Source organism: Mustela nigripes, chromosome 12 (assembly GCF_022355385.1).
Source record: "Mustela nigripes isolate SB6536 chromosome 12, MUSNIG.SB6536, whole genome shotgun sequence".
NCBI lineage: Eukaryota > Metazoa > Chordata > Mammalia > Carnivora > Mustelidae > Mustela > Mustela nigripes.
Window position 1 is genome coordinate 102128553 of NC_081568.1, and position 24252 is coordinate 102152804.

The following is a 24252-nucleotide window of genomic DNA, read 5'->3' on the forward strand; positions in this document are numbered from 1 at the left end:
AGAAGCAGGCAGAGGAAGCAGGCACCCTGCTGAGCAGAGAGCCCGATGCGGGACTCGATCCCAGGACCCTGGGATCATGACTGAGCCGAAGGCAGAGGCTTTAGCCCACTGAGCCACCCAGGCGTCCCCACCTTGAGTGTATTTTTAAGAGCTGTGTCGCTTCACTTGATTCCTACCATGGGCTCTTGCTGGGCCAAGGAAAAGGAAAGAAATTGTTCCCATTGGTTCTGTATCCTGATGGGATATGAGGTCTCAAGGGGAATGAATGAGTGTGTATTTAGCCTTCCTCACCTCCCATGAGGTGTTACTAGGGTGTCCAAGTCTTGCGCATGGATTCCAGGAGTACACCTGGCCATGTGTCATATTCCCCAAGACTGGCTCATACCACAGACCCAAAAGAGAAACACAATTTTTTTTTTTTTTTAACTACTATAGTCATGTAGCAGAAATGCTTACAAATCCTTGACAGATAAGGCCTTGCTATGGCTTGTTATTTTCCACCCGTTTCCTCCTATTTTTAACATAAAATATTTTGCATAGATCACAGAAAAATAATAAAACGAATGCTGAGTTTGTGCAGCCCAGCTTATGAAATAGAGTGTTATTAACACCTTCGGACTCTCTTTGTGCCCCTCCTCATTTATCAGTCGAAGAAGGTAGAATCTGGAGTTCCTGGGCAGAAAAGCAAGAAGGACTACTCTTCCCTGGAGGGAAGGCATAAGCTGTGGGGAAAGCCACAAACAAGCCTCAGGATTGTCCTTTCTGTTCTCCACCCGCTCTTCCACCCAGTATCTTGTATTCCCTTTTCCTTCTCTGTTTTCCAAAGTACATACTCCATGTTAACCTGCTGGCTCTTTTAGGGACACTCTTTCTCTCTCAAAATGATGGAAGCAGAAATGCAGCCTGTCTTCATGAGGAGCAGACCTTGTACCCAAATGAGATTCTGAGACCCAGCTATAGGCTCAGTGCAGGAAACCTTCCCATGAAATGAGGAACCATCATCAGGGTTTTTTCTCTTTTCCCCTTCCAGTGTGGCATTACTGATGACACTTCTTTTGCACTGGGCTATGGGGTGCTGTAGTCTGTAGTGTCAGCTGTCTTCTTCACATCGGGAGTTGGACCCAACCAGGGCTTGGGTTGGCAGTTGTGCTTCCAGAGGGTTTGGGGACCGCATAAAGGACCGTGGTGTCTGGGATGAGCACGGCACCTACCTTGTCCCATCCATTTGTTGCAACTTTCAGGGGCAGCCCAGCTTTGGGGATGGCCACTCTTGTGTACCTGTGGTGATGCTTTCAGGCACACTGCTAGTTTTCTCGACTGTCCGTGTTCTTTCTGCATCTGGAAGGCAAACATGGGTCCAGGAAGGCAGGTGCATCCCGTGGGCACACGCTGGTCAGGAAGCCACTGTTAGAGCGAATGCTATGCTTGCCTCATTGCTCTCTCTCCATGTTTCAGTGTGAGGAACCCTGGTTTGTATCTACTGAGTGACTGCATTTTCTGCTTTGCTGCAGATCGGGTGACCGAGAAGAGGCCTCAGTCCTCCCTCTCCTGCATGCAGGCTTCAACAGGGTATGTATGGAGGAGGTGACTCAGCATCTCTCCGTGGTACGGATGCTCCCCACTGCCCCTCATGACCGTCGTGTAACACCGCAGCCATAGAGCCACACAGAAGCTCTAAGACAGTAGAGCTCCAGGACTGTGAGGGGAAGGAAGTAACTGTTCTCTCACAGGATGGGCACAAGCAACCGCTAGTCAGGCTTTTTCCTTCATAACTTCATGCGTCCTAGTTACAGGAATGTAATGACCTCAAAACACATCTTCCCACACCAGGTCAAAATTCTGAAGTCCCAAAGTCACCTCACTTAAATGAGTCCCATGAAGGAGATTCATTATACGTCTGTAGATGTTAGATACAGTTAAGTCCACCCAGTTGGCACCCAGGAGTCTGTTGGCCAAGGTCTCACCAGAGCTTATACCCCAAGGACAGGCCCATGTTGGCATTTGCCTCTGTGGACTCCTGATTTAAACAATAAACATCAGCAAAGGCAAGGTCTGTGAGTGACAACTATGGGAGTAACACTGGCGTTCAATAGGAAGCTTAAGATGGAGGACTCCAGGGGTGATGTCACCAAGACAGACATATGGTAGTTCCTGGTTTCACTCCTCACGAGCACAACCGTAGAAGTGCCAGAGGCTGCTGAGAGCATCCTTGCACGTGGAGGTGAGGCTCACGCATGCCCAGCCCTGCCTCACAGATACCTGGCAGACTGTGTTAGCAGGGTGAGGGAAGTCATTCCGCACTGACCACACGGCCTCCCCGCCCCCTCCCTGTCTGGTCTAGGGGAAAGAGACCTCCGTGGTGATGATGACCTCCCCCACCCCAGCACTCTGGGTTGCTTTGTGGGAGCCCCTGCTCTGACTTGCTCTGCTTGCCATAGGGATAGCAGGGGAGTGTGCATGGGTCAACCACTGGGAATCTGACCCCTGACTGTGAAGGGGGTGGGACTTGGCAGACCAAGTTCGTACCTGTGGGGCCCAAGTAGTCACCCCATGCAGCTGTTTTGCTCATCTGCAGAAACCCATCATAGGCGTACCTGACCAGGGAGCTCTGCAGGGTACAGATCTAGCTGATTGGGATCCTCAGCTGAGGAGTTTTGCTGGCTCTATTCCTGGTTTGCCCAGGCAAGGAATGGAATCCAGCCCCAGCTGCTGTGGAGTGTGTCTTCAGGCCCTATCTGACTGGCAGGGCTAGCAACAGCTCCTGGAAGCAATACAGCCCAGTGGCTCTCGAGCGGAGAGTTGGGCATGCAGAGCTGATGGTCCTCAGAGTCAAGGCCATATCCAGCCTGAAGTGTTCCTGTGCTACATACTTGGCACAGGCAGAGGGATTAATTTATAGCCAAGGCTGAGGGTAGCTCCCAGCGTCTCCCAACCTGCAGAGCCTGTTTAGAGAATGGAGAGTAGCCTGGAGTGACCCCTCCCCTTCTTGCCCAGGCAGGGCAAGGAGAGACCTAGCCACACTGGCTCTGCAGAGTGTCTTCCAGCCCCTTCTGCCCCAAATGGCTAGGGATGACTCCTGGCAGCCTTGTGGTCCAGCAGCAGTTAGCAGAGAGGCAGGCCAGCAGAAATGAGCCTTTGTGTAACAAAGCTAGTGGCCCCATTCAGTCTGGGAACTTGGCAAGCAGGCCTGCTTGAGTTAAGACAAAGAGTTCTACTAGGTTTAGAGATGCTTCTCCTGCTGTGCTGAGGCAGGAAAAGTCATTCATAGCCCCACTTATCACTGACACCAGCCTTTAGCCTGTCCAATCAGGGAACCGAACCAGAGCCTGCAGGAAGGTGCATAGTCTACTCGGCAACTCTACGTACCATGGTGCTTGGACAGGGAGTACAGTGCATAACTGGGGTGACCAGTTCTGGCCACCTGACCAGGAAATATAGTGCACACTCTGGCCTAATTTGGTCGCTAAAAAATGAGCTATGCAGGCCTTGGTTCCCATCCTGTTGCCCTCTAGGGCTGGAAGGCTTGTTCCTAGCATCATCCACTAAAGAATATAGTCCCCAGAAGTAAGTCTGACTGGAAACTTGAGTCAACCGTAAAACCTGTCCAAGCTTCACTTGGGTGGGGAATTAAGTTGGCAGTCCTTTACAGCTGTTCTCAGCCAGGAGCACATACCCCTCCCCACTCCTGAGAGTCTGAACACTGGCCTTGCCCTGAAAGAGACCATAATAGTATGTTCCACCTACCCAGGGTCATTAGCAGAAATTTCACTCAGAAACCCAAACTGAGCTGACTGATGAAGTGTTGTGTCTGCCAGAGAAAACCTATGAAGTCTACAAGATGAGCCAGGTACTCAGATGCACAGATAACAACACGAAGAATCGAGGATCATGAAAAATCGGGTCGATATGACAACATTGTAGGAAACTGATAAGGCTCCAATAACTGACTTGGAAGAAATGGAGATCTATAAATTGTCAAAGAAGTCAGAATAATCCTCTGAAGGAAGTTGACTAAAACTGCAAGAAAACATACCACTTAGGAAAACAGTTGCATGAACAAAATGAGAAGTCTGACAAATAGCAGCCAGCAAAAACAAACAAACAAACAAAAAACCAAACCAAAAAAATCCTAGAATTGAAAATCACAAGAACAAAAGAATTCAGTAGAGGGTTTCAAAGTAGACTAGACTACACAGAAGAAAGAATCCATGACCTGGAGGATAGCACTTTGGAAATTACCCCATTATAGAGGAATAAAAAGACAAAAAGAATGAGGAAGAGTGAAGAAAGCCTGTCGTGATTATGGGACACAATGGGAAAAAAATACCTATAATATTCTCATTATAGGTATTCCAGAAGAAGAAAAGGAAGGAAAGAAAGTATATTTAAAGCAATAGTGGCTGAAAACTTCTGAACCTGGGGAGAGAAATGGACATCTCAATCCATGAGACCAGAGGATCCCCAAATACATTGAATCCAAATACAAAATGCTATGTTGCTATCCTGGATTAAAAAAAAAAAAAAAAAATCCTTGTCCTAGACTACAGAGCAGCTGGAACGCTTGTGTAACGTGGTAGTTTTGTGCTTTGGTATACTTCAGTGTTGAAGTAGCAGTGCTAGATAAAATATTAAAGGTAGCATCGTGGTTCACGTGCGTAAGAGAAATAAATGTTTCTTCTTAGCAGAGTTGCTTACTCTCCAGATAGTTTTGTCCATCTCCTTTGTCCATCTCAAGGGCTGGCATTTGGTTCTGAATGCTGTTGCTAGGTGCTGTGCCTTAATGAAAAGGCCTAAGACAGTGCTTCTGAGTTTTGGAATGGAGAATTGCAAAAGAAAAATTGCCAAGCTATGTGGCTGAGACTGACTCTCTTACTCATTTTCTGAGAAATAATGTAAAATTCACTGGTTTCCTAGGTTAAATTTTAGGTTAAATGTTGACCCCCATCCCATCATTGTTCTTCACCTGTGAGGCAGAATCTTGGGTGTATGAGGGTGCAGGGGTTTCCTCCTTCTCCTGACACCATCTAGGTTCTGTCAACGAGGAGGCATGCGGGTGCTGTTAATTGTCCTTCTGGAATTTGGCTTTTAGTTCATTGATCCTACCTCTCTGACTGGTGTAGATATTGTGTCTTGGCTGGAGGTCTGAGATGACACATTTACTACCAGGAGAGACCCCTGGCCCTCTTTGGGTACAAATGCCACTAAACAAATTGAGGAGGAAAAGTCCACTGTTTCCTTCTTATTTCTATGGAACCTGTCAGTCACCTCTTGTAATGGCGGCTCTAGCAGGTTTCATTTACCTTTGTCAGGATATGGTGCTGCTTTTTTTGCAGACAGCCAGTTGGGCAACACCCTTTGTGGGAGCATGAAAAATGGTACCTGTCAGGGACTGCTCGGTAATTTTTAGCACTGGGTCTGATCAAGGCCATTGGCCAGCTAGGTCAGGGTGCCCCCAGAGAGCTTGAGCTCTTCTGTGAGAAGTGCACTGCACCTGCTGGGCCCTCCTCTCCCGAGTTACTGTGGCTCAGAATCTGCTAAAGCTGCTCTCCAAGTGGCTAGTCTCCTTTTTTGGGTAAAATCTTGTCTTTGGCAGCTTTCTCCCCCAAGCACCCTTCCAAATATGCCCGCTATTCTTGCCTTCTTTGAGGTTGTTTCTCATCTCTGGTTTGTTTTGATTTTATTAAATCATCTGCTGAATCTAAGCTCTTTGTTGCTAGCCGATTGTCCACTGCGTCAGCCTGGGGGCTCCCTGAATGGCGATCCAGAAACCAATTGTGCCATCTGATACACCACAGCAGCTCACCTCGAAGCTTTAGTAGCTGTGTGTAAGCGGCCAACCACACGGGGCTCAGTCCACCGTGAGCCTTTCACAAACCAGTTTCTTACATAGCAAAGGGTGATCGCAGTGGCATCACTGTGAACCTTGGTGTGTCCCTTTTTCCATGGGCATGACACTTCCTCACCAGGTGCTCATGGAGTACTTACTAGGAGATAACAATGAGCCAGGCCTAACAAGGCTACGTAGGTTGGACACCGCTTCTCCCTGGGGAGGCTTCCTCTGGAGCAGAGTGGAGTGCTAAGACGGATCGCTGGTCACGCTCCATTTGAGGGGATTTGCTTAATCCTCATCTACACTTGAGAGATTTAATATTTTTGCAGAGGAGGAAACAGGCTCAAAATAACTAACGAGCTTGCCAGAGCTCCTGATTATGACAAAGTTAAGATGGTACAGGGTGTTATTGAACTCCAAACTCTGGGGGGGGGGGGGTTCAATAAAATCTAAGTTAGTAATTAAAAATGGAAGTGAAAATATAGTATAATTTTATATACAGACTTTATATACTGATTTTGCTTCCTATAATTAATGTATTACACATATATGTACATATAGGTTTTGGAACCTAAGAAAAGAAAAATAAACCAAATGTGATGATAGCTCTAGCTTTTGACCTTGTCGGTGACTTGGGGGCTTTTTTCTTGGGGTTTTTCTGAATTGATGCATCTGTCTCTCTCTCCCTTTTTTTTTTTTTTTTTAAGATCTCCCGTATTTATTTGAGACTGGGAATGAGTGTGGCAGGGGCAAGGGCAAAACAGACTCCCCACTGACCTGGGAGCCTGACTCAGGGTTTGGTCTCAGGGCCTTGAGATCCTGACGTGAGCCGAGGGCAGACACTTAACCGACTGAGCCACCTAGGCACCCCTGCGTTTCTATATCTTAAATAAACATGTTTAACTTCTGTAATTAAAAACAGACAACAAAAGTTAACTACTGAAGTTGGTGTCTTAAAAAAAGAAACCTGCCCAACTGTGTTGATTGCAACATTTTGAAACTTATTTTTATCACAGATCCTTTTTAGTAACTTAAAAAGCATCCACTAACAGTTATGCTCACAGCTTGGCTGCAGGCTCTTACATACTCTTCACCCATCCAGAAGTTCAGCCTGAACCTTAACTGTGTTTAGCTTTGCTCTACAATAAAAAGAGAAAATATTTCTCTTCTCTGTGTGTTCATGGCTTCCCCGCTTTGCATACCGCTTACCAACTTCCCCCTGGAATAGTGGGAGACCAGAGGTATTTATTCCCCAAGGGAGAAGCCACGCATGGCAGAGTGTGTGTGTGTGTGAGAGAGAGAGAGAGAGAGAGAGACGGAGGGTGCTTTGGGCAGTCAGAAGATGAGGAAGTAAGCAAAGAAGGGTCTCTTCCCTTGCACAGGGTTCTTCATACTGTGGCATACACTGAACATGCTTTCAGGAGACTTCTCTTAGCACAACTGAAGCACAGGTGTTCCAGTAATTCACAAGGTTGGGGAGGTAGTGCCCGTGTGTGTTTATTTTCCTGTGCATATTCATAACGAAGTTTTCCCCCACCTTTGCATACAGTATAATCTGGTCTATTGTTTCTCATACATTTAAACAAGCATTTCAAACAGTTTGACTATTCTTTTTTTTTTTTTTTTAATTATCTCAACTCATTTCAACTTGTCAAGTTGTCTTATGTAACAGAGTTACCTAGGGTAGGGAAAACTAAGCTCCTCTGACTCTTTCAGAAGTAATTGTATGTCTTACATGTTATCTTTGTTTTCTTTTCAGAGATTTATGGAGAATAACAGCATAATTGCTTGCTATAATGAACTGGTTCAAATAGAACACGGGGAAGTTCGTTCACAGTTCAAATTACGGTATGTAACAAAGTAAGAAGGGACCCGAGGGCAATAGTGGTGTGCGGAAGCTTTCGCCACGAGGCTGCTGTTCACAGGTTCCTGGCGAAATCCCAGGGATTTTTGAAACTGCGAAAAAGGTATTGGTAGCTGGTAAATGGCAGATTCTACACGGGGAGCCCTTTGCTTAAATGAAATAAATGAGAAAGCATTTCTTGTTTGGGCAATATTTTCCACTATTTACAACAGTTTTAAAATTAGACTCGAGGAAAAGTACTATGTAATTTTCATATACTTAAATTGGGATTAAGAGTAGCCTTTGAGGATTCATTTCTATTTACTACTTTAACATTTATAAATGCCTGTGTGGGTTGTGAGGAATAGGGGCAAACCAATGGGTATAATTATTAGGCTATTCATAATAATTGTTATGTAACCACGATGGCCATTTCATGGGATCTGTTTGTGACTCCAGTATACAAGGAAATATGTTCAAGAAATCTTAAGTCTCTTTACAGGCATATAGTGCTTTAAAAACAGGCTTTTCATGATGCTCACTTCTGAGATGGGCTCATGTAGGTGTTTAGCTGCTGGTAGGATATTCTGCTTCTGGGACGTCTTGGGATATGAGGGCCCCAGCTCATGGCTGGTTTTGCACAAGCTCCGCATTCTACCACATTCTCAGACCCTGATCTCTTCAACCTACCCGCCTTGAGTCGAGAGAAGGGCAGAGAGAAGGCTCTTACCAATCTGTAACCCCGGGGTGGGGGAAGGTGGCAGTGAGGGGCTCTGCTGTCCTATAGCCCCTCCAGGCTGGTGGGTGCCAGAAAGTCCTCGGCATGGCTTATCCCTCTGGCCAACACAGAGGTCATGATAGTTTCAGGCTCAGTGAAAAATAAGATTACACCTCAGTGTAATGATGAGACTTCCCTTGATTACTTAATTTGCGTTCAAAGAAGACGAAACCATTTATAAACTTAATTTCTTTCTGATATCCTTGGAAGTAAAATGGATTGACAGAAACCCACAAACGCAGGTTTTTCTTGTGGTTTTTACCCTGATTAGAGAAGTAACTTCTTGGTGGACAAAGAACTTTAAGAAATAGTGTTGGGAGGGATGCCTGGGTTTTTCAGGCAGTTAGTTAAGTGTCTGCCTTCTGCTGAGATCATGATCTCAGGGTGCTGGGATCAAGCCCTGCTTTGGGCTACCTGCTTGGTGGGGAGTCTGTTTCTCTTTTGCCATCTGCCCCCACTCCCTTGCTCGTGCTCTCTCTTTCTCACTCTCTCAAATAAAATCTTAAAAAACAAAAACAAAAAACCAGTATGGAGATAAGCAATCACTTTTTTTAAAGCAATATTCCTCACTATAAATGGTTAAAAAATCAAACTAGTGGAAATTTGGGTATTTTAACCATCTATAGTGAGGAATGTTGCTAAGGATTTTTAAATATAAAAGTTAAGCTTAAAGCCCTTGGTTTCTTTGTATCCTTGTTCTCAGCTTCAGGGGGCTTCATAAAATTGAGAAAACTCATTGCCTTTTCTTCAAACAATTTCTGATGCTTATTGTACATTGTTTTTATTCCTTTGGGGGTCTATTATTTTTCACTGAGGATAGAAAGACTGCTTTTAGAGGTTTTCAAAATAGAATAAGAGGGGTTTCATTTTGTTTTAATTCTTCAGCTGTGTATTTCTACAACAGAAATGAACAGCTGTCCCCCTACCGCTCTGGTAGTTAATTCCCTCATTGGATTTTTTTTTTTTAAAGATTTTATTTATTTATTTGACAGGCAGAGATCACAAGTAGGCAGAGAGGCAGGCAGAGAGAGGAGGGAAGCTCAACAGGGAGCCCGATGCGGGGCTTGATCCCAGGACCCTGGGATCATGACCTGAGCAGAAGGCAGAGGCTTTAACCCACTGAACCACCCAGCACCCCCCTCCATTGGATTTTAAGTAACTGCGTTTTGAGTTCTTCGAGCAACATTCCATGTGGTGGCTTGGGTAGGAAGTCTGAAGGTGCCTTGTTCACAGCAGGGTAAAAGGCAGGGTCTAGTAATTTGAGACAAACCTTCTCAGCCAGCACAAGGGTTAAAGGGCTTCATGTCACTGTGCTCATGAGATTTGCTTTGAGCCAGGGCACTGAACGCTTTGGAAGGTCTCCTCAGATTCAGAACTTGTCTAGGTCCTAAGTACATAGCGCTAAGTAGATTCTCTAACTTCTCAGTCCTCCCGGACTGGAGCTGGAGGGGTTGGTCCCGTTGTGGGGGTCGTAACGAAAAGGTTCATGTTAGTACTAGAAATAAATGTGAAGTTGGTTGGTGGACTTGACCCCAGCGGGCCGTGATGCTAGGAGACTGGATTTGCCCCATGTGCGGATCCCTTTCCACAGCAGCTTAAGTTTGGCTGGTCAGGGGCCTCTCTCCCCAGTCCTGAGCCGCCAGCATGACAGCAGCCCCTGTGGTGGGGAAAGGAGAGCCAGAGTCCTTCACAGAAGGCCAGAGAAGGACCAAATGGTCAGTTTCTTCCCTTATGCTTCGCATGGTTCTGCCTCAAGCATCTCTAACTTCCTTCCCTCTTTTGGAGAAGGGTATGTGTGCCTGTTTCACTTCTCCTGCATACCCTATATCTGGGCCCTGCAGTCAGGGTGTGATGACCCATTCTGTGACCTCCCCAGCTCCTTCTAGGACCTCGAAAGAACCCACCTGCGCCTCAGAGTCAGGGAGTCCGCTCTGTCACTTACTGCCATTGGGGAAAATGGGGCTCTTTATTACACAATGCCAGAATAATTATAGTCTAATTATATAATAGTTTTCTTTGCAATTCCTCCCCCAGCTGCAGCTAAATACGTGACATTACTAGCATTCTGCAAGGGCAGGCTGTACTGCACGGAAGATGTCAAATGTTGAAGGTAGAAACTTTTGTCCGGGTCTTGGTTTGTGGTAATGAAGTTTCACCAAGACAAAAGAAGGATCATGTGATCAAACAGATACTTAATTTTGAAATTCTGTGATAAAGAATAACTTCTGAAGAGAAGAAATAAATCCTGTGTCTGCATGCTTGAGGAATTCCTGTATTAAACAGGACAAGTCATGGGGACTGGGGAAAGATGGGGTAAATGATGACCACTTACTTCTATCAATGTTTCTATGTCTTTATGATGAAAAGAGCTGCTATCTAAAGTGCAGATAAGATTTAGCTCCTTAGCGGGAATTTAAACTGATCGGTTCATACTGACATGGTACGAGCTATTATATTTTATTGGTCTGATATTTGTTAGCCAGGACTTGGACTCAAATCGTCAGGTTTAGTTTACTCCCGATCTTAGGACCGTAGCAGCCCTCCATTTCAGCAAGAACCTGAGTGTCTGAGGGACAGAACTTTATAGTCCACGGAATGCTATACTTCTCAGTATCCATAGATGTTTCTAGAGGGCCATATCCTGGCATAGACCCTGGTGACCGGCCCTTTGCTCCAGGAATAGAGTCCAGCTGTGAAGCCTTCAAGTCACTGGTCCCTGTGGCTTCGCTGCCAGGGTTGCTGCTGACCAGGAACAAGTCTGTGAGCCGCTGGCCATTGCTGCTTCGCTCTTCCTGCCCCTCCTGGACCCTGCTGGCCTGTGGATTGCGGTTCAGGTTTAAGTTTCCCTGAAGCCAGCACGGCAGGCCTACCTTGTTGCAGGCAGGCTTGGCTGGTATATGTGTGTGGTGAGCAGATGCTAGAGTATCCTTGGCAGGGGGATGGGGGTGGTACAGGAGATAACACAACCCGACCATCCCCGCCCCAGTGGACAGGGGAAAACACTGAGAGCCAGGGAGACTCTGGACATGATCACTGCTACCCAGGATGTCAGTGGCAGTGTTGGGGGGCTGGGGGGTGGTCCAGGCACCCTCCTATTCGGTCTGAGAACCCCCGCACCCCATCATACCGTGATGTTCTTTGTAGATGTCACACCAGGGCCCCTCTGATACTTGCTGTGTGCATCAGGACCTTCAGGGGCCCTTACGAAGGTGAGGGATCCTGGTTCCATGGCTTGCCCTCCATGGGTTTCCACGTCGAGTTTACCCTCCCCTTGTGTTGTTTCCAGTTTTCCAACTTCTTAACCTGAAGATAGAAAACTCAATCTGAGGCACAGTTACATGGTTCCCGAGAACAGAAAATGAGTACCGCTAAGGATCTTCTGCATGAAGACTATCAATAATTAATAAAGCAATTAAATTTTCAAACTCTAGGAATATGATTTAAATAGATTACCTCACTTTGCTGCAGGTTTATTTAAATAGAACCATCAACCAAATTGGTTTTAAAGCCTGGGTCTGAACAGTGCCATCCAGCCTGTCCCTGGGAGAAAACAGCCTACTGGCTCCACTCACGTTCTCCCTCGACCATTGGTACGAATTTGCCTTGTTCCACTGGGTGTTACACCAAGCGTTTTATGCTTTGTGGATCATCACACAAGGAATATTTCATAGATAAATTTCGGCAGTGGGAGCCGAGGTCTTCCATACAAGCAGCTCTCGAGTTATAAAAACAGCAGCAGGCTGAGGTACCTGTTTAAAGGTTTAGGTAAGACGGACAGGCACTTTCAGAAAATGGGCAGGAGAGGAATTTGTCACTTGATAAAGTAAGTTACAGCTCAGTTATCCAGCTCTCAAATGGAAGGGTTAATCCACACATGGTGTGCTCTTCCACACGGGACTCCTGGAGGATGGGATACCCTCTCTTGTGCTGCCGGGCAGGGTTCGGGAGCCACCTGCCTGGAAAATACTACTGACGACACTAGCTCTTGCTTGTCTCTTCGTGAAAGGCAGTGTAGTCGGGGCTTTGGTAATAATTTGAAAATCTTCTTTTATTCTTTTTTTTCCTCTGTTTAAATGATCTCATTTACAAATGCAACAAGGGCATTAAGACAGTCCACGGTCCAAATTAGACTGGTGCCATTGAAATAAAGAAATGTACTGCATCTGTTAAGAATCTCTGAGGAGTTGGGCGTATCTTCTCTGCCTACCCCATCGTGGTTACTTACCTAGCGGCTCACACCGGTCTCTTCATCTCTGCAGCCATGGGACCCGTACTCTTCAATGGAATAAAATCTTTTACTCACCATCCAGATTACCTTGCTAATATTGAATATGGTTTTCGGTTAGATATTTCAGGGATACTCATGAGAGAGGATAGGTTATGATTCATTTTTCTTCTCAGCACTAGCCTTTGAAAGAGTTAGAGAGTTAAGGACATACTGTCGTGGGAACTTATAAATATAATACTAAGGATTATATGCTGAATTCTTTTTTTTTTTTAAAGATTTTATTTATTAAGTTGAGAGAGGGATGGGGAGAGGCAGAGTGAGAGGGACAAGCAGACTCCCCAGTGAGCAGGGAGCCTGAGGTGGGGCTCAGTCTCGGGACCTGGAGACCACAACATGAGCCAAAGGCAGACACTTTACCATCTGAGCCACCCAGGCGCCCCTGCTGAATTCTTACATTATTCAAAGCACTTTGAGAAATGCCTCCCATAAACTGTTTTGATTTTTTTTTTACTGCAACCTATAAAATGGGTGTTATTCTCATTTTATAGATGAGAAAGCTAGGGACCAGCAAGGATACAAAATTCCCATAACTGGCAAAATACAGAATCAGACTTGACTGTTTTTTCTGCCCTGTCCCTTGTCAATAGTTTAAAACGATGGCTAAGGTAGCTGCCTCTATGAGTGGAAAAAATTACTAACCTCTTAAGAGTCTGTTTTATAAGGAGCAAAATCAATGAAGTAAATCTGCCTTTTTTTTTTTTTTTTTGTAATGAGTAAGAAAGCCCTCCCTGGGATTCTTTAAATAGCCAGTACAAATAGCAAAGCTGTAGTAACTAGCTACATACTTTCTGTGTTAGGTAGTAAATAACTTGCTGTATTTGGAGTTGCACTAGGTTAGAAGGTCCTTAAAATTCTAACCAAGAAACTGAGAAGCTGAAATGATTTCGAATATTCTCCTTGGACAAGAAAGGTCACCAAGGCAAGTGCCTACCTGGAAGGCTGTATGAGTAGAGTAACCAGGCCAGGGGAATTCTGCCAGATCTGCCTTCCATCATGCCAGGGGCTGTGGCTGAAGGCAAAGTACCATATAAAGGCTTGTTTATTAGAGACGATGAAAGTAAGGAGGAAAAAAAATGTCCCTGCAGTCTGTTGCAGAAGGGCAGACAGAATACCTGAGATTCAGTTTGGGCTTAATTGAGTTCTCCTCATTGCTGGAGTCTTGACTTCTCCCTGGCCACACTAGCAATGACACAGAAGAGCACTGACATAGACTCAGGAGACTTAGAAGAGGGTCTCCTGCAGCTGAGTTTTCTCGTGTCAGTGTTAAGGTTTCATTTGGCACATAGGTAGCTCATTCCATAATCCGTGAAGAGTTGGCTGGATTATAGTCCTTGGTGTCCTAGTCACAGAAATGGATACTATTGTTTATTCAAATTAACTCGTCGAGTTTGAAAGGCTAGGGCATTTATTTTCCTTCCAAAAGGGCATGGTTTTAATGAATTGTGGACAACTGTTTACTTTGATAAATTAACACATAAATGCAATTGGTTTTATGGCTGCACTAACGTCCGTCTTCTGCAATTTCAGGGCCTGTAATTCAGTGTTTACAGCCTTAGACCACTGTCATGAAGCCATAGAAATTACAAGTGATGACCATGTGATTCAGGTACGGAGACACTTTTTACCTGGAGATGTGAAAATAGAAACTCTCAAGTTTGAGCCATCCTTTTTCCAGGGACCTTGCCATAAGTCTTACATTTTTATATATTATCTTTGGAGAAAAGGACATCAAAGTATATGAAGAAAACTGATGGGTTTAGTTTCAGAACTAGATATCCAACGAGAATAAACAACGAGTTAGATTAGAACCTGTGATTTCTTTGACCAAGACAGGTGAAATTCTTTGACCGTTTGTAAAGACAGCATTTACATGACAGAAGTAAGTCAGAATTACAGAGTAAATGATGAATGCCTGTGGGGATGAAATATTTCAACAGTCCTCATTTATTTGCCTACAGTTGGTTTCATAATTATAGAGCTATCTTGTATGGTCAAGTTACCTTCTGAAGGAAATGTGTATAGTACACAAAGCTTTTTTGAAGTAAAGTCCTCTTGTTCTGTTTGTTGGGAGGTAAGACCTTTACACTTCAACAGTATTCTGAAATGTAGACTTGACCATCAGTAGTACCAGCCTGCCTGCGGTTGGCTCACACAATGGCACTGAGTTTACGCTTGGTACACTTGGGGTCATCAGTAGAAACCAGACACGGTGCCCCACGACAGAGCCCCCACTGCACACAGACAAACCCTGTTCTCAGGCCCAACCATCAGCAGGCTACCCTGCCTAGGCCCCCTCATAAACAGGTCCATACCATTACCTCCTTTCCCTTCACTGACTGTGAAAGAGTGCTCCATAATACAGATGGGGAAACTGAGGCCAGCAAGGTCAAGGAATTTACTCAAGAAAAGCCCCAGTAGTAAATATTGGAACCAAAATATGTAGCCATGTCTTTCTGACTGCAGAGCCTTCTTTCCTGGTTCCTGGTCTGTCTATAGACGTTTTCTGGCTATTTGGTGAAGTGAGTCTAGAAACTTCCTCGTGTTGCTTCTTGTCACTGCCTGCCTGCACACACACAGGTCTGCACCCTGCACCACAGAGGAAACCAGACATGTTTGCTACTGACCGAGTACACATTTCCCATTCCCCTCACTTACATCCAGACCAGAACGCTCAATTCCAGTCCGTTCTTCTATAGTGAGCATTCTAAGTGGTTCTGAACCTTTGGTCTCTGGGGTGAGGGGTGGGGATGCTGTGGTGCTGTGCTGCCGTCATCCCCTCCCCCCACTTTACCATGAACAGGAAGGAAGGGACTACCCCTTTAAAAGCTGCTGGTGATCTGCTTTTAAAACTCAAAAGCAAGGAGAAAGAAGTTGAATAGAGGATGTTATGTTTAAGGGGGAAGTAAAATGACAGCTGTGTTACGGATTTCAAGAGGAGTCCTCGTGGCCAGGATATCTCACATATGTTCTTGCTTCGTACCGGGGCCCTTCTTGAGGCATGGCCGCCAAAGAGTGTGTACCTCTGTGTGACTATGTTTCAGACACTAGGGGGTAGTACCTTCAGGAACAATATTTACCTACTCATCCCTTCATCTCAACTATTCATGACATTTACACGAAGCTTGCCATAGGCCAGGCACAGTACTCAGCACTTTAGACATTCTTATTTAGTTCTTAAAGCCATTTTATGAACCAGGCACTACTGTTGCAGCCATTTTACGGAGGAGGAAACTGAAAGCCAGAGAAGACAAGTAACTTGCCCATAGTCATGGAGCGGGTAAATGGCAGAGCTGGGATTTGAACTTGAGCCTGTTGGCTCCAGAGTCCACGTCCTAGAGTACTGGCTGCGTTCCAAGGTTACAGTAACCCTAGCACGAGCAAAAGGCCATGACTTCTATCCATATCTTCAACTTAAGAGTGAAGGTAGACAGAATAAACACGCAGGAAAATGTATGAGAATTCAGCCAACAAGGAAAACAGTACTTACGTCACGTATTTACTAAACAGTCCTGAGTCTCCAGGGATAAATCCAAAGTAGCCTTGCCCTCGAAGAATTTTGTGTCTAATCGGGGAGAGAGATAATAAACAAAAATTGGGACTGAGCGTGAGAAGTCACTGGCAGCCTACAAAGGAGAGACTAGGAGCCTGTAGGAGTGGTACCAGCTCGGACTAGGCAGGGGTCAAGGATGGCTTGCTAGAGGAGGGAGGGACAGAGCAGACTTGGCAGGGCATGGAGGTGGGCAAGGGTATTGTAAGTAGAGAGAGCATGTGGGCTGAGGCCCAGAGGTGAGAGGCCATGCGGCCCAGCCCCAGAAAGGTGGTGCCCACCACAGGTAGGTGATGGGAAGTCAGTGAAGACAATGTCACCACCCCTTCTCTTCTGTCACTCCTACAAGGCCACCTGCTAAGGCTCCAGAGCAACCTCGAACCCCTCCAGATTCTGGATTTCATGGTGTCAGTAGAAGCTTTGTTCTCAAGGGACTAGCTCCCCAAGAAACCCCACATCACCTGGGTTCTTACTGCGGTCCTTGTAATGGAGCGCAGGAGTGACTGATAATGGTTTGCAAGAATGTGTCTGAACCAGCAGATGGATGTGCTTGTTGCCCAAAGAAATCCATGACTTAGAAGCCATATGGTCCTATTTTCCCCCATGTTCTTTGTCTCGTTCCCCTCATTCAGCTTCTCATCCAGGAATTATTCTTTCAGAAGAAATGGGAGGCTGAGCTGGGAGTCAGGCAAGGAAGTAGCTCTGAATTCTAGGGCCCCGGGCAGAACTGTGGAAAGAAACCTGTTAGTAAGCTGGCCTCAAAATATGCTAAGGGCGTCTCTTCTCATGCCCATGTGTGCCCAGTGCTGAAAGGGCTGCTTTCTGCCCTAACTACTTAATTACATGTATTGTTCACAAGAGCTGGAAGGTGGCCCCAAGCCGTCGCATCAGTTAGTAGATAGTGGCAATCAGAAAGGAGGCACAGGAGATTAAATCTCGGTCTTGCAGAGAGGCAGCTAACATAAACCCACCACCTGTTGAACTAAGTAATTTTTATTCTAGCTCCTTTTTGTTTTTGTTTATTTTTGTTTTTTATTTCATGGGCAGTTGAAGACGAGTAAGGCCCCCGAGAGGCTACTGTCCTCAATGAGGGCTTCTGGCTCTTGTCTGCTAAGGGATGTCTTCCAGTGTCCCAGAAGGAACCAAGAGGCCGGTGTGCTCAGTGAGCACATTACCGCTCATGAGTGAGGCAGCCACTCTGGGCACTGTAGTGGCAAGGGGAGGACCAGTTGACACCTACCTCAGAGAGTGCTTATCCTGGAACTTCTCTTTGATTGTCCAATGTGTTCCTCTGTGTGCCGGCGAGTGCTCCTGGGGGCACGCAGTGTACCCGCACTCACCTCTAACCACCTCCTGTTCACAGTACGTCAACCCAGCCTTTGAAAGAATGATGGGCTACCACAAAGGCGAGCTGCTGGGCAAGGAGCTCGCCGAGCTGCCCAAAAGTGATAAAAACCGGGCCGACCTTCTCGATACCATCAACACGTGCATCAAGAAAGGCAAGGTCAGTGAAAGAGCTCTGCAAACTCCTCCCCAAAGCTTTTTTTTTTCCCCCCAATGAGCTCTATGTCATGTCATGCCATGTCATTAAGATGAGCTCTTCTCCTAAGATGATGATAATTCACTGAAAGATCTCTTATGTTTGCAAAACAAGTCAATTGTTGGATTAATTTTGGATCCCAAACAAATGTGGTCCTTAACGGTTCTGTAGAATCTGATGAGTTTGCATCAGGAGAGTTTATCCTTGGGGTGAAGATAGCCAACCCATCATTGCTATAGGTTCATTCCTGTCTCTGAGCCAGGCTCCCGCAGACAGCTGTCGTGTCAGTGTATCCGGGGCAGTGAGTGCCATAGGCACCTTTCCTCAAGCTCCCCCCTCCAGAGGAGGAGTGTGTCTCCTGCCACCGGAGCTCCCTGGGCATTGTCTTTAAGAATTCAGAATGTTTGCTCATACGATTTCTCTCATCCTGCTTCCTCCAATGTAAGTAGTTAAATAAGCACTGTATTCGTTTAACGAGGGACCACTTTTTAGGAAAAAAATAAGTTTGGGTTTATATGACATCGATTTTTTTTAACCGTAGGGGCAGTGAGCCTGACTACTGGCAGAGAAGTCTTGGGTAGGATGCCCCGTAGGAGAGTAGGAAGAGGACAGGTTTCGAGGAGAATTAAGAGACGAGAATTTACAACCATGTTCTCCACTTCCTAATGTGGGCAAATTAGTCACACCCTCTGAGCCTCGGCTTACCTATCTCTAAGGTTGATAATACCAATCTCAGAGGTTGCTATCAATATTTTAAGGAAGACCCTGTAAGAATCCCTTGACCTGGGGCTGCTACACCCAGAGGTCAGAGAGTGGCAACTCAGCCCACTCTTCAACTGTCCTTGGACCCTGAAAGGTCAGCCTGGAGGTGGACACGTTTGTCTTTGGGGTTTTTGTGCATCGTGACCATGAGTCTTAGGTAGTAAGCATTACAGTGGGTATAATGATGGAGTGTTTAGTGGAATGGTACTGCTTAACTTGATGAGACCCTCTATAGAAGCAGCCATAAGCTTTGACGGAAGGATTTTAAAAGCTATCTTTGTCTATGTAGGAGTGGCAGGGGGTTTACTATGCAAGACGGAAATCTGGGGACAGCATCCAACAGCACGTGAAGATCACTCCAGTGATTGGCCAAGGAGGGTGAGAGCGAACTTGTTGATTTCTTTTAGTTGAAGGGCTCATGTACGCATTGGGTTTACGTATTGAAATGCCACTGTAAGCGTTAGGCCCCCAAACATGGTAGATTGCGGCTGTGCATAGGATATACTGTGGACAATTCCATGTGGCTGGCAACAGCCCTCAGACGTGGCTTTCTCTCCCCATCTCTCCTGCCGATGGGCTTTACAAGACATCTCCCCAGCTGCCCACCTTCACCTGCTCATCTGTGGTTCCACCATCCCCACTACCCTCTAAAGGAGCTGTGTTTAGACTTCCCCTGTTATAGCAACAACAAAACAACAGGGCTCGCTGGCCTCGGCCCTGCCCCTGAGTCAGCCTTCTCTCCTTGAGGCAGTGGCTCTGTAGTGCTTCTTTCCGGGCTGGCTCTGGGCTTGTTGCACACGGCAGAGAGCCCTGGAGGTCATATTTATGTGGAGAAAGATGTGTTTGACCAGAAGCTGAGGTGATCTGATTTCATTTCATCTCAGATTATCAGAGAAGACTATTCAAGAAGGTAAATACGTAATTTCTCTTCCTTCTCCCAGTTAAACTTTGTGAGAGGGTTTACAAAGCCAAACAGGATCCCCAAAGAGTATATCACTGAGGAGCCTTTATAAACTGACTAGAAGGTCAACAGTAGCTTCATAGCACAGTTTAGGAGGGACACCTGTTGTCCTGTGATGTTTTGAAAGAAGAGGTATGAGTCGTCTGCCTAGTAACCGGGAGTGGAAGGTCCTGCCTGTGACTCTTAGCACTACCTGAGTTCCTTCCAAATCGTCGGGTGGTTAGAAATCAAAACATTCTGTATAGTGAGCAAAGTGCTTGGAAGTCTTTTCCTCTCCAATTTTACTTGTTGGGTAAATTTTGAAATTATTACCCCTCAGTTCAGAGACCACTGTCTGTGTTTCCTGCCATTTAGCTTCCCTCTGAGTGTTGGGGCCCTGGCAGGCTGACAAGGGTTATGAGCACGGAACAAGTCCTCCTGGGTCCCCTTGGCATGGCCCTTTCCACCAGCAGAGGCCATGATGGCTGTCATGTTGGTATTATCACCACCCTTAGACCATCTTCTCAGAACACTTGAGCTAAGATGGACTCTGTGTGTGTGACCAGCATTCTTAGGTAACCAAGGCAGAGGAGACACTATTGCTTGGTAATTTCTGTCAGAATGAATTTTTCTGATCTTTCTGATTTTACAGGTAAGAGAGAAGCTCTTTTGTCTAGAGGTAGTGTTATTTTTTCCTCCCACTGGTAGGTAGTGTACGGTCAGAAGAAATTCTTATTAAATGTATGTAAATTTCACCCATTCCGGTTCAGTGAAGCTCATTATAGAATAACCGGCATTTTCTACGCTCTCTTCAGGTTCTTCTAGAGGAAGTTGAATCAAAGGAAGAGAGACAGAGGGGAGACTCTTTCTATTCCTATAAAGTCTCCCATAAACTTCTGGAATTGCTGGTTCTACTGTCAGTAGAAAAATCTACCTTGAACTGACTTTTGTGCCGGCCTGAGGCAGCTGTAGTCTCTTTCTGGTCTCCCTTGTGGTCATGGGCAAGACTTTAGGCTGTTTTGGCCTTCTGTCCATAACCTTGAATTAAGACGAGTTTTCTCTGCCTGAAAAATGCCCTCACGGTGATGACCACGCTGTGAAAGAATATGGAATATTAACGTAAAAACAGCAGCCATGTAATTTGGTCATTGTCCAAATGAGTCTTTTGCTTTTTATATCAGCTGTAAAATTATTAGTGTCAGTGGAATTAAAACCAATTTTGCCTGGAGTAGGCTTTTATCCTATCACGGAAGATACCTAGGAGACAAGCTTCGGGAGTCTTTAGCAAGATGAAATACCCATTAGGAAAGTGCTTCTGAGCCAACTGTGACTAATAGGGAAGCCCAGTTTCCAAAGGCATGTGTGGGCTCTGTACGAAGAGTGGGTTTTCCATAGACTATGTTTTGTTAAAAATTTAAATCTTCCCTGGAATGGACCCTGGGGTTTCGCTTTAAGAAACTCTGTTGATGTTTTCATTTGCTGATTTGTTGAATCATCTCCTATCTGAATCACTAATAACTGATCATTTATGTTATTAGGAAAATTAGGCATTTTGTCTCCCTCAAGAAACTGTGTTGTACCACTGACAATAATAAGCAGGTATGGTATTCCGTTTCCTTCCTTTGCTTTGTCAGCTTGACCATGCATTACTTTCCCATCACTGTTCTCTGCTTGTCTTTCTGTTTAGGAGGCTTATGGCAAAATTAGGCTCCTTTAACAAATAGTTAAGGAAAAAATCTCCTGCAAGCTTCTCCTGCTTTATTAAGAATGCACATCAGTTATGATTTAGTTTGTGACCCCACCACTAAAGACTAATATACTTAATAAGAGCATAAAATTCTTCTTCCAAATAAAAACTGTTCTATTTTTTCTATCTTAACTTCTTTTTTTTTTCTATCTTAACTTCTTAAACAAATGACAAACATATATGTATTTGAGCATTTCCCTCCTACAAATTCCTATCAAAAACAGTCGGTCCAAATTAGTAAAAATTAGTACTATGAACACTATTTCATTTTACTATTACATCATGTAGAATAATACATTAGAATCTTGTTTTCAGGAGTAACGGAATTTTAATAAATTGCTATGAAAGTGAAGAGCTTTAAAAGAGTTTTATCGTAGAGAGCAATTTTAATATTGGTATATCTTTTAATTATACTTTTAATACTGGCTTATGCATATTTTCATTCATGCTTTAAAATTTATTGGTTAAAAAGTACTGAAGAAGTGTAATTACCAGTAATCTATGTTTGAAAACATGAAATATGGCCTTGGGGGTATATGGAGATTTTAAAAGAAGGAATAATCTCTTGAAAGGATATGGAGGTCTTTGGGGGGCATAATACATTTTAGGGGAGCATGTTGGGGAGTTGGATAGCGTAGGATCTGACAGTAGAGGCTGGCCAGGCAAGGAGAGGAACTGCTGGGTGATAGAGCCAGTGGATGCCTGGGCTCACACCCCCTCACCCCCCTCACCCCCCACCCCCCCACTCCATCCCCGAGTAGGCATCTTCTGGAGGGGAGGAGGGTCTGGGCGCTGCGAGCCTGTGACTTTCAGCTGCTGACTCGGCCCATGGAAAGTACCCATGCCTCACACTTTTAATAAAAAAATAATGATTCAATACTTGTGTCAAATTGAAGTGATCACTGCAAAATGATCACTAAAGTCAGTCAAATTAACATGAATCACCAGACATAATTACAAAATTTTTTCTAGGGACAAGATCTTCTTTTGAGACCTATTCTCTTAGCAGCTTTCAAATTTATATTGCAGCGTTAATGATAGTCATGGTACTATACATTATACCCCCATGACTTACTTATTTTATAAGTGGAAGTTTGTACTTTTGACCCTCTTCATGCATTTCACCTCCCTCCTGCCCCTACCCTGCCTCTAGCAGCCAATCTGTTCTTTGTATCTTTTTATATTTGGTTTTTCATTTTGGGTTTTGCTTCTACGTATAAGTGATACCATATAGTATCTGTGTTTTTCTTCATCTATCTTATTTTACTTAGCATAATGACCTTAAGTTCCATCCATGTTGTCAGAAATAGCAAGATTTCCTTCCTTCTGATGGCTGAATAATGCTCCTTTGTATACCTTTTCCACATTTTTCTGTCCATTCATCCATCAGTGGACACTTAGGTGGTTTCTGGGTCTTGGCTGTTGTAAACTGTGGTGCCATGAACCTAGGAATGCATATATCTTCTCAAGTTAGTGTTTTCCTTTCTTTTGGATAAATGTCCAGGAATAAATTGCTAGAACATATTATAGCTCCATTTTAAATCTGAGGAACCTCCACAGTGTTGTGCCCATAGACATTCCCACCAACAGTGCCTGAGGGTCCCTTTTGTCCACATCTTAGCCATACTTGTCATTTCATATCTTTTTGACACTGACTGTTGTAACAGAGGTAAGTGGATAACCTCCTGGTGTTACCAATTTGCGTTGTCCTGATGACTAGTGGTGTTGAGCATTTTTGCATGTACCTGTTTGCCATCTTTAAGTCTTCTTTGAAAAAATGTCTATTCGGATCTTCTGCCAACTTTTAGGTCAGATTTTTTGTTTTGTTTGTTATTGGGTTGTATGAGTTCTTTATATATTTTGTATATTAACCCCCTTACCTAATATGACTTGCAAGTATTTTCTCCCTTTTGGTAAATTGCCTTTTTATTTTGTTGATAGTCTCCTTTGCTGTGCAGAAGCTTTTTAGTTTGACGGTAGTCTCAACCATTTATTTTTGTTGCATTTGCTTTTGGTGTCATACCTGAAAATTCATAGCCAAGACAGATGTCAAGGAGCTTAGTCCCTGTGTTGTCTTCTAGGCATTTATTGTTTCAGATATTATATATGTTCAAGTATTTCATCCATTTTGAATTGATTTTTCTCTGTGGTCTAAGATCATGGCCCAGTTTCATTCTTTTGCATATGGCTGTTAAGTTTTCCCAGTACCATTTATTGAACAGACTATCCCTTCCCCATTGTATACTGTAGGCTTGTCATAAATTGACCATATAGATGTGGGTTTATTTCTGGGCCCTCTATTCTGTTCCATTGATCTATGTGTCTCTTTTTATGCCAGCACCATACGGTTGGGTTTCCTGTAGCTTTGTGATGTAGTTTGAAATCAGGGAGCATGATACCTCCAGCTTTGTTGTTCTTTCTCAAGATTGATCTGACTATTCACAGTACTCTAGAACAGCGAAGGGAATGATTTAGTCCAACATAAAATGCCTCTTTCAACACGGAGAATTTCATCGAGAATCAGGAAGCTTTCACTTAGTATCATCGTCACATAGAAAGGCAAGTCCTCGGGGACCTCTGTGAAAGGAAGGGACTTGACTTCCATAGAAAAATAAATTCTCCCGGCAGCAGAGTTGACACATTGCAGGAGGAAGGATGTCTACGTGAGAGGTGACATGGCTGGAGGGAGAGGTGTAGGACATCCTGGTGGGTCTTCAGAGACAAACTACTGAACCCACGCAATGCAAGTCAGCCTGTCACGGGAGGTGAAGCTGCCGTGCAGGGCACAGCTCATTCATGCTCACGCTCATTCATGCAGACGCCAGAAATAAGCCAAGTACAGTTCACGTCCGAAATACAGCCTTCTGCTACCAAATTAGGCTCATTCCTCCTCCTTCCTCTCTTTATCGGTCAGTCAGACCCCCCAGTCTCCTTGTCACCAGTCTCTCTACAACCACATATCCCCCAGTTCTACCCA

At 44.8% G+C, this 24252-nt stretch overlaps 1 protein-coding gene across 4 annotated transcripts in view; it reads left to right on the top strand.

The window, feature by feature from the left end:
* PDE8B (phosphodiesterase 8B) overlaps positions 1-24252 on the top strand; it is a 265975-nt gene that overhangs the window by 155620 nt on the left and 86103 nt on the right. For all 4 annotated transcript variants that reach the window (XM_059418112.1, XM_059418113.1, XM_059418110.1 and 1 more), the window contains exons 5-10: positions 1512-1569; positions 7590-7678; positions 14267-14345; positions 17650-17790; positions 18878-18966; positions 21067-21127. In XM_059418112.1, coding sequence (XP_059274095.1) covers positions 1512-1569; positions 7590-7678; positions 14267-14345; positions 17650-17790; positions 18878-18966; positions 21067-21127 — 517 coding nt within the window. The remainder of the gene's footprint in view (positions 1-1511; positions 1570-7589; positions 7679-14266; positions 14346-17649; positions 17791-18877; positions 18967-21066; positions 21128-24252) is intronic.